Genomic DNA, 19,687 nt, shown 5'->3' with positions numbered 1-19,687 from the left:
ACCAAGTGGGATTTAAATGGGCTTTCCAAAAACTCAGCTATAATTCTCAGCCTCTATAGAACATTGACAGCCAGCTGTCTCCTTAGGTCCTCTTAGATTTTTTGGGCCAGGGTTTGCACAGATATTGCAGAAAAGAGTTGATCACAATCCCAGGGTGGAAGAGTCTTGGGCTTCCTTCAGTTCCCTTGCAGGTAGTCTATGATGCATGCCTCCAGACAATGTGGCCTCTTTATAAACAAAAGTAATAATAACTACTATTACTGAGCTTTCATTATGTGTTAGGCAAGCACTTTATATGGATTAACTTAATTATCATAGCAACACTATGAAGTAATTAAACCCAGTGTACAATTGAAGAAACTGAAGTAAAGAAGGCTAGTCATTTACTTAATATCACACGGACGGTAGGTATCAGAGCCAGAATTTGAATCCGGGCGCTCTGACTCCAGAACTTTCACTACTACTAATAGTGAAGATCATACATGAATACCTGCTATGTCAGGGGTTCTCCTAGGCATTGTTATCTTCCATTATCTCTATTAATGAATGCTTTCAACAACATGGGCTATTTTTCAACTGGAATATTTCTTTTTTCCCCTTTTTAGTTCTGGCCTGAGCCTTGAAGATTCTAAGAAATTGACAGCTTCTCCCAGCGATCCCAAAGTAAAGAAAACCCCAGCTGAACAACCAAAATCCATGCCTGCATCAGAGGCCTCTCTTATCAGAATAGTTCCAGTAGTCCCCCAGTCGGAGTGTAAAGAAGAAGCATTGCAAATGTCATCACCAGGCAGAAAAGAAGAGTGTGAAAGCCAAGGTGAAGTGCAGCCGAACTTCTCCACATCTTCAGAGCCCCTGCTCTCCTCAGCTCTCAATACACATGAGCTTAGCAGCATTCTTCCCATCAAGTGCCCAAAGGATGAGGATCTCTTGGAGCAGAAGCCAGTCGCCTCTGCTGAGCAGGAATCTGAGAAGAACCATCTCACCACAGCTTCTAATTATAACAAAAGTGAAAGCCAAGAATCTTTAGTTACATCGCCAAGCAAACCCAAGAGTCCTGGGGTTGAAAAACCAATAGTGAAGTCCACAGCAGAAGCGGGTCCACAGGAGACTACTATGAAAGAACCTCTAGCAACTGTTGTTGATCAGAGCCCAGAAAGCCTCAAGAGGAAGTCTTCCCTAACCCAAGAAGAGGCCCCTGTGAGCTGGGAGAAGAGGCCACGTGTCACTGAGAATCGCCAGCACCAGCAGCCATTTCAGGTCTCACCACAGCCCTTTCTCAATAGAGGGGACAGAGTCCAGGTGCGAAAAGTACCACCTCTCAAGGTAAGAGACTGGAGAGAATTGAAAAGCAGAGATGGTCTGAACCCTATGTTTTCGGTCATACCTACTAAATCTCAAGTAAATTGTGGTAGTTCTTAATGCAGAAGCAGTTGGATATATTTGATAAGTACGTAACTATGGTCTTACACAAATAAAATGATAGACGGGCATTTAGAACTGCAGTCCTACATACAGGTCTTTACTGATGTTTGCATAAGGAAGGTACCTGGGCATCTAATGTAAACCACTCCTGTGCTCACTAGTCGAGCTCAGAGGCACCTGATCTCAGAATCTTAGACCAAATATAATTTAAATGGACTTCCAAAAACTTAGTTATAATTCTCAGCCTCTATAGAACATTGACAGCCAGCTGTCCTACTGTCTCCTCAGGACCTCTTAGATTTTTTGGGCCAGGGTTTGCGCAGATATTGCAGAGAAGAGTTGATCACAATCCCAGGGTAGAAGAGTCTTGGGCTTCCTTCATTTCCCTTACAGGTAGTCTGTAATGCATGCCTCCAGGAAATGTGGCCCCTTTATAAGCAAAAGTAATAACAATAACCACCATTATTGAGCTTAAGACAGTTATGGAAATCTTATAACCATCATGAAAATTATTGTCTGATATGACAAAATAAGAAATGTGAGACTAAGCATGAGAAGACTATTGGTGTAATCAAAGGATCCTATCTTTGTACCAAGAGCCATGGTATTTGAGTTTACCCTTTCCTTGCTACCATAACTGACTTGATGTTCTGTGAATCAGGAACTGCCTTTAGCTCCCTCCTGTTAGAGGAAATATGTGTAGCTGTCTTCTGTCATTACTGGTTACTTGAGGGACACTAGTAAGATGGAATAGTCTTGGTAAGCTCTACTGCTTAGCATGTGATTAACTTCCAGTTAGCCTTGTATTGCTGCATGTCAAATCTTTCAAATTCTTCCAGGTAGTATCTTTGACTGTCTTAATATATAATGCCCTTTAAAACCCAAACACATTTTTACTTCTGATCTTAAAGGTTTATTAATACTTGGGCTTGTGCTTAATATCAGCTTGCAGTTCATTCATTTAATAAATAGTGTTTATTTTTCTTACCAAGGAATTTAAGAGGCAAGGCACTGAATATTACTCATTAGGATATAAATGGAAAAATAAGCCTAGTAAAAGTACTTTTTTCCCCCTTTTTATTTAACTTAGGTGAACCAAAATTAGTTCTGTCAGGAAGTATTCCTTGGAAAGATTCACTTACCAGAACTTGACCCATTCTCATTGTATTTTTTTTTTTTTTTTAAACGTAGTCTCGTTCTGTTGTCCAGACTGGAGTGCAGTGGCACAATCTTGGCTCACTGCAGTCTCCACCTCCCAGATTCAAGCGATTCTCCTGCCTCAGCGTCCTGAGTAGCTGGGATTACAGGCATGCACCACCACACCTGGCTAATTTTTGTAATTTTATTTTTTAGTAGAGATGGGGTTTCACCATGTTGGTCAGGCTGGTCCCAAACTCCTGACCTCAAGTCATCTGCCCTCCTCTGCCTCCCACAGTGCTGGGATTACAGGCATGGGCCACCGTCTGTACTTCCTATTACTTTTTTATTCATTGCTTGTTTTTTGCCCCCCAAGATGGAGTCTTGTTCTGTCGTCCAGGCTGGAGTGCAGTGATGCAATCTTGGCTCACTGCAGCCTCCGCCTCCCGGATTCAAGGGATTCTCCTGTCTCAGCCTCCCAAGTAGCTAGGATTACAGATGTTAAGCCACGACGCCCGGCTAGTTTTCATATGTTTACAAATAATTAAAATAAGTATTTGTAAAGGGGTTTCACCATGTTGGCCAGGCTGGTCTTGAACTCCTGACCTCAAGATCCACCCGCCTCGGCCTCCCAAAGTGCTAGGGTTATAGGTGTGAGCCACCAAGCCTGGCCAATTCATTGCTCTTTAAGATTGGTGATTTCAGCACTTAAGAATCTATGGGGGTTTTTTCTTATTTTTTTTTCCTACCATTAACATGCATTACAAGAGATTCTGATTTTTGTTATAATCACTTTTATTATTCTTTCTTATAAAAATATTAGAAACTTTTCTTTAATGTCATTCACAGCTTATCTCCAGACCTGAGAGCTGAGTAACTGTTTAGGTTTTGCTATAAATGTTGCTAAGACCCATCATTTCTTTTTCCTCACCTGTAAACAGGCTGGGTTACATCATATTCTGTCTGCTTTCTGCTAGTCCAGAGGGATTACACAGAAACTTTAATCCACTGTGACCAAGTTAATATAATTTTACTTTTTTCAATTCTTTTCCTTTCTTCTCCCTCTTCATCTCCTTCAAAAAAGACTTCTCCAGAAGTGTCTTTAGTAACTCTCTTCTCTTGGACCCTATCTCAAATACTGCTTTCTTAGACAAAGCTTAATGTAATTTATAACAGAACAAAACCTTTTAAACAAAATTTAAGTAGAAAACAAAATTCACAGTGTAGTAGTAGAAAACAAAATTTGCAATGTAGTATAAATGTCATAACTTAGTTACAACTTTTATATACATACAAATGTATATAAAAATTATATACACACACATGCACATGCATTCCATATACAGTCAGCCCTCTGTATCAGCAAGTTCCGCATCCTCAAGGTTAATGCAATACTTGCAACCAACCACCTATCGCAATATTTGGAAAAGAAAATTAAATACAAATTAAGAATAAGTGTAACAATTTATATAGCATTTCCATTATGTTAGGTGTTATAAATAATCTAGAGATGACTTAAAATATATGGGAAGATGTGTGGAGGTTATCTGCAAATACTGTGCCATTTTATATAAAGGACTTGAGCATCCTCAGATTTTTATGTCCTCCGGGGTCCTAGAACCAGTCCCCTGTGGATACCAAGGGATGACTGTACACTTAAAAACAAAAGGATTGAATCTCTCTGCTCTCCCAGGGTAGGGCTTCTCAGTAAATTAAATTGTTATCAGTGCCTGGACAACTTGGAGTGGTTTTGCACTTAAAAAGAAATATGATTTATTTTGCATAATCAGGTAATAGGGCTATTTACATAAGTAACTGAAACTTATTTTTAGATATCGAAACCTTTCATTTTAACCACTTATAATGGTTGTTCTTATTTGATTTCAACATGTTATTAATGATTGTGTTATTATGATAGATACCATGTATTATGCTAGGTATAGTGTTACTCTCATGAGTATTCTTATGTAAAGTTGTTTGTCCCTATATAAATTCCCCTAAACACCTTTCTTGTATTTACTTTTTTAGTTTTATCTTTTTTTTTTTTTTCGTTTTTTTTCCCCTGCAGTTTCTTTCGTATGATATAAATAAGGGACAATAACTGCTTCTTTCTTACTGTAGGCAGCCTCTAAAATACTGTGTGCTGAGTAAATATACTATCTAGGCTTGTTCGAATTGGATGTGAAATAGATTTAGCTCTTAGAGAGATTAAGTAGATTTCCTGATGTAAAATATATACTCTGTGACACCTGTTACGAAGTCCCATGGCTCTAACTTCTGAATTATAGAGAATCAATTTTTGAGGACTACTGACCTTTTGAGAAATGAGTATTGCAAATAATGAAAAATGTTTAGTGACTTTATTATTCTTAATTTAAGAACATTAAGAAAAATGGCATGCATTTTCTTAGGGTTTAGTGGGTTAATTTTTTTTTTAATTAAATGCTTTAGAACGTCTTAACAGTTATTTGCTCCTTTAAACTCAACCAGTTACTAGAAGAGTCCACATCTTGTTGCATTATTAGTAACTCTAATAGCTTTCAAAGTATTGTTCAGGACAGAAGGCAGATTTGTTTCAGACATGATGATTTTATGGTATGAAAATCATTGGTTTCAGCCAGGTGTGGTGGCCCACGCCTATAATCCCAGCACTTTGGGAGGCTGAGGTGGGTGGATCACTTGAAGTCAGGAGTTCGAGACCATCCTGGCCAACATGGTGAAACCCCATCTCTACTAAAAATACAAAAAAATTAGCTGGGCCTGGTGGCAGGCGCCTGTAATCCCAGCTACTCAGGAGGCTGAGCCACAAGAATCACTTGAACCCAGGAGGCAGAGGTTGCAGTGAGCTGAGATTGTGCCACTGCACTCCAGCGTGGGTGACAGAGTGAGACTCTGTCTCAAAAAAAAAAAAGATGAAAATCAATGGTTTCAATCCTGATAGACATCAGAATCTCACAAGTAGCTTTTTAGAAACCTTTTTTTTTTTTTTTTTTTTTTTTTTGAGCTGAAGGCTCCCTCTGGAGTCACCGTGTTGGCCAGGCTTTTTCAGGCTGGGTGCAGTGGCGCATGCCTGTAATCCCAGCACTTTGGGAGGCCGAGGCAGGTGTATCACATGAGGTCAGGAGTTCAAGACTAGCCTGGCCAACATGGTGAAACCCTATCTCTACTAAAAATACAAAAGTTAGCCAGACGTGGTGGCCCACACCTGTAATCCCAGCTACTCGGGTGGCAGAGGCACAAGAATCACTTGAACCCAGGAACTGAGGTTGCAGTGAGCTGAGATCACACCACTGCACTCCAGCCTGGAAGACAGAGCAAGACCCTATCTAAAAAAAAAAAAAAATTTCTAGGGTCTTGGGGGTTCTGATTTGTAATTTTTTGGGATAGGACCCAGAGCATATATATTTTAAAAGTTCCACAAGTAAATATAATACCAGCCAGAGATGAGAATGGCTGGCAAACATTATGTACATACTCCTTTATGTGTATGGGCATGGTGGGGCTCCTATAGATCACACATTGTCTTCCTTCCAGTGCTATCTAGAAGCCTGTGTAATTTGAGATAATCCAGCCCAAGTGTGTGTGTGTGTAGAACAGAGAAGAGCAAGTATTTCCCCCTGGACCTTGCTAGTAAAGCTAAGAACTAAAAGACAGTAGTGATATGGGTGGCTGGCTTGCTTGCTTTTCTCTTCTTTCTCAAACATAAATACACTTTTTAAAAAGGCAAATACCATAGAAAGCTTTGTATCATAATAAGCACTTGTAATAGTGACCTTAGGAGGGAGTTGAGATAGGAAAAGAGGTGTGGGGATTTGGGGTGAGAGTGGAAGCAGTCGTCTTTGGCATCAGTAGAAAAAGCGGATGTAAGGACCCTAGAGACAAACTAGTGTTGCTGTCTCCAAGGTTTGGCCTCTCGGCCTTAGACTACCCATGTTTGTCACAGGTACTGTAGTGTTCATCTGTTTTTAAAATGTGAGGGCTAATGAAGTTTTGTTATTCTTACAAATGAAAACTAAGCTCTGTTGTTTTTTTCCCCTCTACTTCTTTCAGATCCCGGTCTCCAGAATCTCCCCCATGCCGTTTCATCCATCGCAGGTCTCTCCCAGGGCTCGTTTTCCAGTCTCCATCACTAGTCCTAACAGAACAGGAGCCAGAACTCTTGCAGACATCAAAGCAAAAGCCCAACTGGTCAAAGCACAGAGGGCAGCAGCCGCCGCTGCCGCCGCAGCTGCTGCAGCCGCCTCAGTTGGAGGGACCATTCCAGGACCTGGCCCAGGGGGTGGACAAGGTCCAGGAGAGGGTGGTGAAGGGCAGACTGCTAGAGGAGGCAGTCCAGGCTCAGACAGAGTCAGTGAAACTGGAAAGGGCCCCACACTGGAACTGGCAGGAACTGGAAGCAGGGGAGGTACGAGAGAGCTTTTACCCTGTGGTCCAGAGACTCAGCCCCAGTCTGAGACCAAGACCACCCCAGGACAGGCACAGCCTCATAGTGTCTCTGGAGCACAACTACAGCAAACCCCCCCAGTGCCTCCAACACCTGCCATCAGTGGAGCATGCACAAGTGTCCCATCACCAGCCCACATAGAGAAATTGGATAATGAAAAACTGAACCCCACCAGAGCAACAGCCACAGTGGCCTCTCTCAGCCATCCACAAGGGCCCAGTAGTTGCAGACAGGAGAAAGCACCTTCTCCAACAGGTCCTGCTCTAATCTCAGGTGCCTCACCTGTTCATTTTGCAGCTGATGGCACAGTTGAGCTCAAAGCAGGTCCTAGTAAGAATATACCTAACCTTTCAGCCTCATCAAAGACAGATGCTAGTGTGCCAGTGGCTGTAACTCCCTCCCCTTTAACATCTTTATTGACCACAGCCACTTTAGAAAAGCTTCCTGTACCCCAGGTCAGTGCAACTACAGCACCTGCTGGATCAGCTCCACCCTCGAGCATTTTGCCAGCAGCTTCAGCTTCTAGCCTTAAAACCCCAGGAACTTCTTTAAACATGAATGGACCCACTTTAAGACCAACCTCTAGTATCCCTGCTAATAATCCTTTAGTGACTCAGCTGCTTCAAGGCAAAGATGTTCCCATGGAGCAAATTCTGCCTAAACCTCTCACCAAAGTTGAAATGAAAACGGTTCCACTGACTACAAAAGAGGAAAGGGGGATGGGAGTGCTCATAGGTACCAACACAACAGAAAATAGCACCAGAGAGGAAGTTAATGAGAGACAGTCCCATCCAGCTACACAGCAGCAGCTGGGCAAAACCTTGCAAAGTAAGCAGCTCCCCCAGGTTCCAAGGCCCCTTCAGCTCTTTTCAGCTAAGGAGCTGAGGGACTCCAGCATTGACGCACACCAATACCAAGAAGGACTAAGTAAAGCAACCCAAGATCAGATCCTTCAGACTCTCATTCAGAGGGTTCGGAGGCAGAATCTTCTCTCAGTTGTGCCGCCCTCGCAGTTCAACTTCGCTCACTCAGGTTTCCAGCTGGAAGACATCTCCACAAGCCAGAGGTTCATGCTGGGTTTTGCTGGCAGAAGGACATCCAAACCTGCAATGGCAGGGCACTACTTACTGAATATTTCTACCTACGGCCGGGGCTCAGAGAGCTTTAGGAGGACCCATTCTTTAAACCCTGAAGACCGTTTTTGTCTAAGCAGCCCCACTGAAGCCTTGAAAATGGGATATACAGACTGTAAAAATGCAACAGGAGAGAGTAGCAGCAGCAAAGAAGATGACACTGATGAGGAAAGTACTGGTGATGAGCAGGAATCTGTCATGGTGAAAGAGGAGCCCCAGGTTTCCCAGAGTGCTGGCAAGGGTGACACAAGTTCAGGACCCCACAGCAGGGAAACTCTGTCTACCAATGATTGCTTAGCTAGCAAGAATGTGAAGGCTGAGATACCAGTGAGTGAGCAAACCACTTTAAGTAAGGAGAATTACCTGTTCACTAGAGGCCAAACATTTGATGAAAAGACCCTAGCCAGAGATTTAATTCAGGCAGCACAGAAGCAGATGGCTCATGCAGTGAGAGGTAAGACAATCCGTAGCAGCCCCGAGCTTTTCAATTCTACTATTCTTCCTCTGCCTGCAGACAGCCCCACCCACCAGCCCCTACTCCTTCCACCCCTGCAAACCCCGAAGTTGTATGGAAGCCCCACCCAGATAGGGCCAAGCTACAGAGGCATGATCAATGTCTCCACCTCATCTGACATGGACCATAACTCTGCTGTACCAGGTAGCCAGGTATCTAGCAATGTAGGTGATGTCATGTCATTTTCAGTGACTGTCACTACCATCCCTGCTAGCCAAGCTATGAATCCCAGCAGCCATGGCCAGACCATTCCTGTTCAGGCCTTCCCTGAAGAGAACAGCATAGAGGGCACGCCTTCGAAATGTTACTGCCGCTTAAAAGCCATGATCATGTGCAAAGGCTGTGGCGCTTTCTGCCATGATGATTGCATTGGCCCCTCCAAACTGTGTGTCTCCTGCCTTGTCGTTCGGTAATGAGACTAGAAAGAGATACACTGTAAAGGAGGGGGAAGGGAAGGGTTGACCAGTTGGGTTTTTTGTGTCCTTTTGGAATCACAGAAATAAACAAGTAGGTTTCAGTTGTCTTCAGAGACAAATGTTACTTAATCAGGAATACAAAGTACAGATTTTTTACATTTTAGAGGAAGAGCACCTTGTATAGTAAGTCTAAGTCAAGCAAGACTTTGTGAATTTGTGACAAGTTTGCACTTACAAAATCATGTAAATATGTCACATTTTGTTTAACATTATTTTTCCAAGTGTTTAGGTAATAATGTATTACTTTGAATTCAGATTTATGTTCTACTACTTGTGACTGAGAAAAGTTTAATGCCAGCATGGTAAAAGGAAGCTGTCTCCCTTCTGACATTTCCTAGGAAGCTAGGAAAAGGAAAGTGAAGGAATGGTCTAAAGAAATGACCATTCACACTGATTTTGTCTGGACAGTCTGGCTGCAGGTTATTCATAGATTATTCAGCCTTTGCAGGACTTGGATTCAGGGTTTTACTCAGTCCCTTTACCTTAGATGGAATCTTATTAAATTGAAATTTTTGGTAAGGAATTCATTTCACAGGTAGTGTTTCAGACTCTGAAAGCCCTGACTTGGTTCTTGGCTTCTACTGTACTAGTTACTAGTTACTAGTACTGTTGCCAAGCAATCTGCTTGGAATTTGTGGATCCCTGCTGTTCCCTAATCCCACCCCCTGCCCTGAGACGGTGAATGTAGTCCGTGAAAGGAGTGCCTCTCTGGGACCCCCTGTGTTGTTACAGGCTGTGCAGTGCAACAATTCCAGCAAAAATACCTTATCCCCACACTTAGTCATTCGTGGTAACTAACAATTTTGAAATACTCATATAAAATGAACAGGAAAGTGTTAGTGATTGGGTGATTTGAGCTACATCTTGCTGAGCAAGGGGAGTGAAACCACAGAAACTGTTAAATTGAATGTAAGGAACTTTGGAAAACAATTTTGACACTAGAACAAGGTCGCCTCTCTTTTCCTCTTCTCTCCCAACCTGTTAACCTAGTGCTAGATAGTCAGCTGTTGTTGCAGGTAGAAAAGCTCACCAATGCCACATTTGTTCCTTCTGTTCAACCTCTTTTGACCTCCCAGGCATCTGAACAGGATGACATCATCTTATATCTTACTATACACATACGAGTATGTGCACACACATACACAAGACACTTTTCCTGTTTTAGAAAATATAGCCCTTGTTTGGATTACTGCTGTCTGAGCACTAGAAATTTCTAATGGAAAGGGGCCTCAGTGAATGGCTAAGGGAACATCGGGAAAGGAAGGAAAATGAGCCCTAAAGGTTTTTTGGTTGCTTGTTTTTGTTTCTTTTTCTTTTTTGTTTCCTTTTTTGTTTTTAAATCCTTCTGTAGTGACTGAAGAATTTGTGAGTACATAATATTTAGGTCATGGTTAAGGAACATTAAAATCTGCAGTTTAACAGAATTTTGTATTAAATGGGGGAGTGTCAATTTGCATCATTTGCATATTGATTTCAAGTCTCCTAATTTGGAATATGTAAAGTACAAATGTTAATGCAACATAGTACAGTTGTATTTGTCCTTCATATTCAGGATGTGATGTTTACAAAATGCAGAACAGTTTAAACTTGTTAAGTCACATTCCAGATTAGGAGAAAATGGGCAATAATAATCTCTGTTTTGCCCCCATTCTACTACCCACCACTGCCCACCCCACCCCCACATCACACACTCTTTGATGCTTTCCCACAGCCCCTGCTCCGCTCCATAAGAAACTCGCTTCACTGTTTTTCACTTTTCACTTCTGGCTTTTTTGTGGCCCAAGGCCAATATAGGATTAATATCTGTGTTCCAGCTTCAGCCAGAACAATATGTCTGTCCATCTTTCCCCCTTTCTTCCAGCACACACACAGCTAAGAGATAAGAAGGCTACAAGGATTGGGGATAAGGAGTATATTTTCAAGCCAAGAACCAGTAGAAAACAGAAATAATGGTGCTCCCAAACATTCAATACGTTGGGCAATCCAAGAAGGGTTTAAAGAGACCTGTTGCTGAATAGAACTCTCCCTGCCCTACCCCTTCACTCCACCTTAGTGCCAGGGCTGAGGGCTGGTCTGCGTGCTGGAAGAGGTTGAGAGTTTTGGAATTGACTCCATGCTAAATGTCAGTTACCAATTTGGATTGATGAAAGTGATTTTTCTGCTTTACCCTTTTCCTGTCAGAAAGGTTTTCCTCTGTGCTTCCCTTAACTTAAGGACGAACAGACTATAACTAGGAAAGGAGGAAAGGTATCAGAGATTTTTAAGTCCGTTTAGAGAGCAAACCATATTGTGCCTCTTCATCTTGACCCAGGCTCTTATAGATAGGTCCTAAACATTACTGATTATCTTAACAAATAATACTCAGCTAAATATTTGCATTTAGGAATACTCCTAAAACAGATATTGCCAACTAGACACACTGCCTCAATCTTGACCAGACGAGAGAACAGTTAAATTCTCTTAGTTGGGTAGTAACTTGAATACCAGTCTATTTATCAGTTTGTTTCAACACAGAGGTTTCAAGTAGAAAGCCATTCATCTTAAAAGCTGAACAGAAAAATTAAAAAAAAAAAACACATTAAAATCTGGCCTTTTAGAAAACAAAGCAGTAGAAATAAAACCTTTATTAGTATGGTACTCCAGCAGCACCTTTAAAACAATCTTTACCTTAGGTTTTTGAGTTGTTTTACCTTTCAGCCCAATCTGAAAAGTTTTAATAAATGCTGAGCTTATTCTTAGGGTATGACCTGGCATTATTTCCAGTGACTAGTCAGGCATTATGCCTGATGCATATGCCTCCCGTGCACCCTTATCCAGCCTTCGGATGTCCTGTACTGCAGGTCACCCCAGGAGATAGCATCAATAATATAGCCTCAGTCTTGTTTATGAAGATTCTAAGTTGTCTGGTAAAGAAGTCTCCCTGAATCTTAAATAATTTTGGAGAATTAGAATTCTCCATCCTATTAAACAGAAAGTAAAGCCAAATAGCCTGGAGTTGTTTGTCCTACTTCTGTTCCATAACCCCTATGCTCAAGATACTGAAGCTATCTGTGGTATTTCATGTAACATTTCTAAGAATAAGAGCTGGCAAATGGGAAACTTGGGGTGGAGAGAGTATACTTATTGGGCTGTGAAGGCATACAGATGTACATGTTTTAGAGCTTATCTCAGATTTAAATAGCCAAAGGAAGACCTCATTGCCTTCCAGGTGAAGGTGCAAAGTCATACATATTAATGACCTGACAGTTAACATTCTGTTGCTTATTATTGCCTTTCTCCACCTTAGAGAGCCATAAATAACTCTCTGGTGAAGTGATTTGCTATAATCGGGGTGAGGAGTGGGGAGACTTGTCTGGTCATTACACTGCTATTTATTTCTAGAATTCACTATCAGTGAGCAGTGCCAGAGTGTTTTCTCTGACCTAGAGGTTTCACATCATAGCAAGGAGGGAAAAGTCTCCCCATCTCATTACAACAGTGTGCTAAGTAAGTAACTTGGCCAAGGGTAGTTTTCAGCTCAATTTATAGAATAGTCCAAAGAGACTTTGAGAAACATGGTGATAGGCAGGGGCCTTTCCTACCATGTTTCAATACCTACAAACCTATTGAAAGAGAACAGTAGGTAGAACATTTCCTAAAGTTGAAGCAATAGCTTCGTAGATTCTTGGTTACTTTATTTTTTTTAATGCTTTACATTTGATACAACTATTGAAGATCAATTTTAAAAATAGCTTTCCAGTAATATATTTTAAGTAATATATATTTTAATATCTGTAAAAAGTGACAGTGGAAGACTTTGAATTTCTCATATATGGTATGTTTGATGTAGGACCTCACTGTTAAGGCACAAATTATTTCAAAGGAAGTTACTCTAAAGACACTCAGATTATTTCAGAAAAATGCAATAAGGGGAATAGTTTTGGGATTTATTTTTTATTTTAAAAGAAAATTGACTTATTTACCACAAGCTATTTTTTTCCCTTCTGGCTATAAGGTTTGTACAGACTGGTTTGGTAAATGCTAAACTTTTGTGTCTTTTGCCTTTTTAAAGGAATTGTTAACATTGGAATTGAGGGTATGTACAGAGAAGTTGGTGTCAACACCATTTAAAAAGTCATATTTTTTCACAAATATAGAAAATCATTTTACATAAGAATTTTAAGTATTTGCAATAAATATATGTATATAGATTGTATGTATTCCTATATTCTTATTTTTCATTTTATTATTAAGTAAAAGATCATTAAAAGTGAAAATAAAAACCTTGGAGTTTTTTGGTGAATCTTGAGGTTTGACGTACATCTGAGAGTGGCATGGGTAAGGGTCCTCAGTTACTGCCTTATACTACTATGGGATGGTTACCACAGATTGTATGGAAGAGAGTAAAATGAGGAACTTGGTGATAAATTAGGGTAGTGTATTTCTTTTGGAATTTAAGTAAAACTGATTAAATTTTCCTTATCTGTCTGTCTCCATGTTTTCTCCCTTAATCTGTTTTGTCTCCTAACCCCCTAACATTACTGGAAAAATGAAGAAATGCGGTGCAGCTTAATGAATGTGCCCATTGTTTGCTCCTAAATCAAAGAATGGTAAGGAAATATCTCGGGGGAAAAAATAGTTTTCCTTTCTCCACAGTGGTTGACATTTACTGCCACCACTTTCCAGGCCTTAGGGGAGTGTGAAGAAATAGTTTCTTGAAGATGATAGAAAAAAATTTTTTTTCTGTTTCCCAGTTCTGTCAGAAGTGATTTTCATAGCCAGTCATGTCCTTCCTGCTTGTCTAATCTGGAGAGGTCAAAGAGCAAGGAGAATAGTGTGAAGAGGAACACCTGTGCCTTGATTAGGTTCTATTTCAGCATTTGACACTTGAATTTTGAACTCCCCTGGATCAGGAAGGGTAGCTATGGAAATGAGGTCTGAGCCAGTTGGTAGGAAAGGTTGTCTATATGCCGATACCGAGATTGCTGTCTAATCCACGAGAACTCTTTTTGTGGCTGCAAAGTAAATACTTGATTTTAGGATATGATAGCAAACTGGTGCCTACATCGTCTTTATAAAGAAAAATATATAGCCCATTTTTTAACAAGTGAATAATATATCGAATCATTGATGACCTAAAAGAAAAATTGTTAAGGTCAGATTTTTGAGAATGTATCTTGATGACCCATAAAACTGACTTTTTATTGTAGTTCACTAGTTCCCATAATTGCCCAGCTGTGGTTATTTTCACTGAAAAGAAAAAATATATTTTGGAAGTTAATGTAAGGACACACTGGCTTTTTTTTTTCTTTACATTGGCTTTTTAAAAGACAGTTTTTATTTTTCAAATACTGGAATGTCAAATATCTGGGTTATCCCAAGATGTTGGAGATAATTCAGCCTTCCAAGAGAACAGCAGTCTAGATCTTAGCTGAAAATGTGCTATTTCTTTTTGGAGACGGAGTCTCGCTCTGTCGCCCAGGCTGGAGTGCAGTGGCGCAATCTCGGCTCACTGCAAGCTCCGCCTCCCGGGTTCCCGCCATTCTCCTGCCTCAGCCTCTCCGAGCAGCTGGGACTACAGGCGCCCGCCACCACGCCCGGCTAATTTTTTTTTTTTGTATTTTTAGTAGAGACGGGGTTTCACCGTGGTCTCGACCTCCTGACCTCGTGATCCGCCCGCCTCGGCCTCCCAAAGTGCTGGGATTACAAGCATGAGCCACCGCGCCCGGCCGAAAATGTGCTATTTCTAAAGGAAACTTCTTAAGTCTCAGGGGACATCAGCATCTTCATAATTTCCATATATAATAAGAATGAAGGTAAAATGTTTAAATGTGTACAAACTAATCCATAATGACCGTTTACAAAGATTGACTCCCCATTTCTGGTACATATTTATCATTATTTAGATGGGTCTCCTATCTCATGGGAAGATAAATTTATATTCAGGTGATGACATGGTGCCTGCAAGTAGAGTTGGTCTGCAGCTGAGGGAGAAAGAGCAACATACCGGAAGACAAGACAGCTTCAACCTGGATCCCCAGCTACCCTTTATTTACTTGACAGAGTCAGAAACCCGTGTTCATTGCTTCTGAGACTGACCTCAGCTGGTCTTTAGAAGTCTTAACTTTTTATGTACAAATCATGTTATTTACTAATTCAAGTATTTATAGAGCACCTACTGTGCACTAAGCACTAAAGTGCTGGTTATGCAAAGGTAAAAATAGTCATGTAAGTTGCAGAAAGGTTTTCCTAAAGTAGTGACTATACAGCATGTTTCTAGTTCTAGGCTCAAGGAGTATTACTACCTTTTTCCCAAGATGTGTTGAAAATTTCAATGAGTTACGAAATGGAAGTGTTTGAGACACTGGACACAGTAGTGGCAAATACATGAAGAAAGAAGGTCCCTAGATGAAAAAAGTGTGGAAATGAGGAGCCATATTAATAAAATGCACCTTTTTTGAGAACTGTTGTTGGAATAGCTAAAGTTGTCTGTAGAAATTTCAAGAAATCTCTAACATCTAAATTAGAAGCAGACCAACAGCAATCTCTGTCAGTAGTTAATTTAGGTCAGTAAGTTAGCGTTTTGTTAAACTAACCCTTTCAAATACAGTTGGGTAAATAATGCAGCTTTCCTGTCACTGTTCAAACCTAAAGAAGCTAAAGGGAATTTTTCTTAAAACATGATTTTCATCTTATAGATGATAAGTAACTGTATCTCTTCATTTGGAATTGTTGCATCCCAGTTTTTCTCCATAATGGATAAAATTACTTTCGTGTCCTTTTCTATTCTAACGTAGAAGTGGCTGCTCCTTTTTTTTCTTAAGTCACAACTTGAATTAAAAAGGGCTTCAGCAGGACTCTAGCGCTTTTCAAAGAAGAATTTGGTGTATTCTACTATGTAATGTAGTCTCAACTCTGTCCAGGAACCAGGAGGATGAGTGTCCTCAGTTTTCCTAATACTTGGGAACCTTTAACAATAGATTGGGTTGTTTTTGTTTTTGTTTTTCATAGAGACTGTATAGACTCTGTACTTCCATGTAACTTTCTGTCTTAACCTAAAAGGGGATTCCCTGGAAGGAGATCTTGTAACAGGAAGGAAAAGCGAAACCAGGAAAAGAGCCAGAAATGATCAACTTGGAGATGGGCTGTGGCTAAATAGTGGGTTTTCCTGAAGAGTGACTTCAACCTCACTTTTCGTGCTTCTTCAAACCTGAAAGAACCTAAAGGGAATTTTTAAGAATCCTGATTTTCTTCTTAATTGTAAAACCTAGAGGATGCCTTAGGGAGAAGAAAGATAATCTGGAATTTGGTTTTAAATGGATTTAAGTAAACTTTGAATTAAGTAGCTTATTCCATTTTTGAAAGATTTCTTTTTAAGATTTTAGATTCACTTAATGTAATGTTGAATTGCCATGAGTGTAACCTGGAGTTTGATTTGAGACATTCTGTGGGATAAGGAATAGTTTTCTATTGAACTATGGTGGCTTTTGCCACTAATCAGGATTTAGGGCTGTGCACCTCCATCTGTTAAGTGAAATGGAACTTGGCTTCCTAAACACTATATTAGACCAACTTGAGTCAATACTTTTGTTAAGTTTAATCAGGGATTCTCAAAATATTTAAATATTTAAGATTCAAATTAGCCCAATAGAAAGCAGTGCATTAAATGTTACCAAAATATCTGAAGATACTTTAGAACTACTTTACACAAAGCTTATGTCTTTCCTATGGAAAGTATCGTACATAAAATTTTACATTCTTTTAAAAAACAGAATCTAGTATCTTCAGATACCTAGAGCTTGGAAATTACAATAGAGTTGGGCTTTGACCCTAAGTCAGTAGTTCTTTTCATTTTAGATTTTCAGGCGAGTTTCAGTAGTTTGGAGACTTCTTTAGTAGTGACCCCAGCCTAACCTACATATAATCACTTTGCACACATTTTAAGTTAATCAGATGCTTCCAGAGTCTTGGATTTGGTTACCCTTTTGTTAGATAAGGAGACAGATTCTAGGTTGGGACAAACATCTTAATTTATTCTCTAATAATAAAGTACTGATTAAAGAGCAAGTTTGTTCTCAGAGAATTCACAAAATTTCTAGAATCCATGAAAGATCTAGAGAACATAACAGATGAAACTCTAGAAATTTGGAAAAAAAAAAAACCCCAGCTGTCTAAGTGCTTTGACCTATTTTTTAAAAAAAAAAACCTGTCTTAATTCTATGACTGCATCGCACCCTTCACCAGCACTAAGAGAAGTCGGAATGGGAGAAATGACCCTATGTAATTCTTATTCACTCAAAATCTTTGTGCGCATAGGCCTTAGCACTTTGACAAATAAACTCTGCCTTTTAGCTCCTCGCTATTGTCTTTTTTCCTCTCACTTTTAGGCTGTTCTTTCATTGGTCGTATAAAAACTGCCTTCTTCGAAGTTGAATGTATGTTTCTGCACATAGACAAACCGTATTTTACTGACTCATTCTATGTTGAATAAAGGCATACAGTTTTACTCTAGCGACTGTGCCTTTTCTTTTCCAAAGAAAGCAGACACCATGTGGAATGGCTTACCTGCTTGTTATCTAGTCCTCTGTGCACAGCTGTCCCTGGGTCCTAACTAAAGTTGGTATTAGAGAGAGTGCTAATCTTGTCAGAAAACAAAGGGGGTTTAAGAATTCAACATGAACCAGACAGTGTGTATCTTTCAGAAATGAAAAGGAAACCCATACTACAAAGCTGCAGTCATCACAAAGGTGTGGTCCTGCCATAAAGACAGACATAAACCAATGGAATACAATAACCCAGAAATAACTGCTCACATACATGGCCAAGTGATTTTCAACATGAGCGCCAAGCTCAGTCAATGGGAAAGGGGCAGTCTTCAACAAGTGGTGTTGGGAAAATGTGATATCCACATGCAAAAGAATGAAGTTGGACCCTTACACAATATACAAAAATTAACTCGGGGAAAATTATAAAAGTCTTAGAAGAAAACAGAGTTTCACAATTGGATTTGACAATGATTTCTTGAATGTTATGCCAAAAGCATGGACAGCAAAAGAAAAATAGATAAACGATTTTTAAATTGTGCTTCAAAGGACATTATCAACAGTGAAAAAGCAACCCACAGAATGGGAGGATATATATATTTGCAAGTCATTTATCTGATAATATTGAAAATATATAAAGAACTCAAAAAATGGGCAAAAGACTGGAATTGCACAAAGGGCCTTGTGCATTGCTGGTGAAAATGTTAAATACAGCCATTTTGGATAACAGTATGGTGGTTAAACCATACTCAAAAAATTATGCGATCCAGCAATTCCATTTCTAGGTATACACCTCAAAGAAGTGGAAGCAGGGACCTGAACACATTTGTATGTCAATGTTTTTAGCATTGTTCACAGTCATAAGGTAGAAGCAACTCAAATGTTCATTGACAGATGAATGGATAAACAAAATGTGTGTGTGTGTATACACAATGGAATATTAGCCTTATACAAAAATGCTGTCATGCTACAACATGGATAAGCCTTGAACGCATGCTAAGTGAAATAGACAGAAGGACAAACATTGTATGATTCCATTTATATCAGGTATCTAGCCAAATTCTTGGAGACACTAGAATGCGATTATCAGGGGCTGGGGAGGCAGGAAGGATTGGGGAGTTAATGTTTAATGAGTGCAGAATTTCCATTGAGAAAGATGAAAAAGTTCTGGAGACGGACACTGGTGATGGATGCACAACATTGTGAATGTACTTAATGCCGCAGACCTGTATGCTTTAAAAATTGTTAATAAGTTTTAGGTGTATTTTACCACCTTTTTTTTTTTTAAAAGAAAACCAAGTGGATAGAGAAAACGTTTTCTTCTCTGAACAATCTGAAAAGGCTAAATTAAAAGCAGTTTGTTTAAGGAAATAAAGAACCAGCAGAGTTAAGAAAAAGTCTAGAGAAACGTAGTGATGTAAAAACCAGCCATGTGTCTTCGAAGGAAGCAAGGCTCTTAGAGACCATTTTGCAGTGACTTGGAAAAGTGTCATTGGACCTAAGAAGCTGCAGCTGAAAATGGAACCAACTAGAACATCCAGTACAACCAGGAACCCAGAATGTGGGATCTGACCCACAAGGTGGGGGGATTGTGTGAGACCAGGAGTTCAAGACTAGCCTAGGCAACATAGACCTCATCTCTACAAAAATGAAAAATCATCCAGGCGTGGTGGTGCACACCTATAGTCCCAGCTATCTGGGACGCTAAGGCAGGAAGATCTTTTCAGCCTAGGAATTCAAGGATACAGTGAGCTATCACTGAGCCACTGTACTCCAGCCTGGGTGACACAGCAAGACCTTGTCTCCAATAAAAAAGCCCACTAGCCCACACAAAAGTTATAAAGACATCTAACCCCCTTTGTTTTCCTAAGTGTTCTGTGGTTTAATTTTTAACAGCTAAAAGTGCAATTGATACTGGCCCGGGCACGTTGGCTCACACCTATAATCTCAGCACCTTGGGAGGCTGAGGCGGGTGGATTACTTGAGGTCAGGAGTTTGAGACCAGCCTGGCCAATATGGTGAAACCCATCTCTACTAAA

At 40.1% G+C, this 19,687-nt stretch overlaps 1 protein-coding gene across 1 annotated transcript in view; it reads left to right on the top strand.

Annotated features, from left to right (window-relative positions):
- The window catches only part of ASXL2 (ASXL transcriptional regulator 2), a 146,261-nt gene extending 132,873 nt beyond the window's left edge, over positions 1-13,388 (top strand). Inside the window, exons 12-13 of the mRNA XM_030799482.1 lie at positions 606-1,323; positions 6,610-13,388. Coding sequence (XP_030655342.1) covers positions 606-1,323; positions 6,610-9,063 — 3,172 coding nt within the window. The 3' untranslated portion in view covers positions 9,064-13,388. The remainder of the gene's footprint in view (positions 1-605; positions 1,324-6,609) is intronic.
- Positions 13,389-19,687: the final 6,299 nt, after the last annotated feature.

The sequence above is a fragment of the Nomascus leucogenys genome, chromosome 19 (assembly GCF_006542625.1).
Source record: "Nomascus leucogenys isolate Asia chromosome 19, Asia_NLE_v1, whole genome shotgun sequence".
Classification (NCBI taxonomy): Eukaryota; Metazoa; Chordata; class Mammalia; order Primates; family Hylobatidae; genus Nomascus; species Nomascus leucogenys.
The sequence above is the reverse complement of the archived record's forward strand: the minus strand, read 5'-3'. Positions and strand labels throughout refer to the sequence as shown.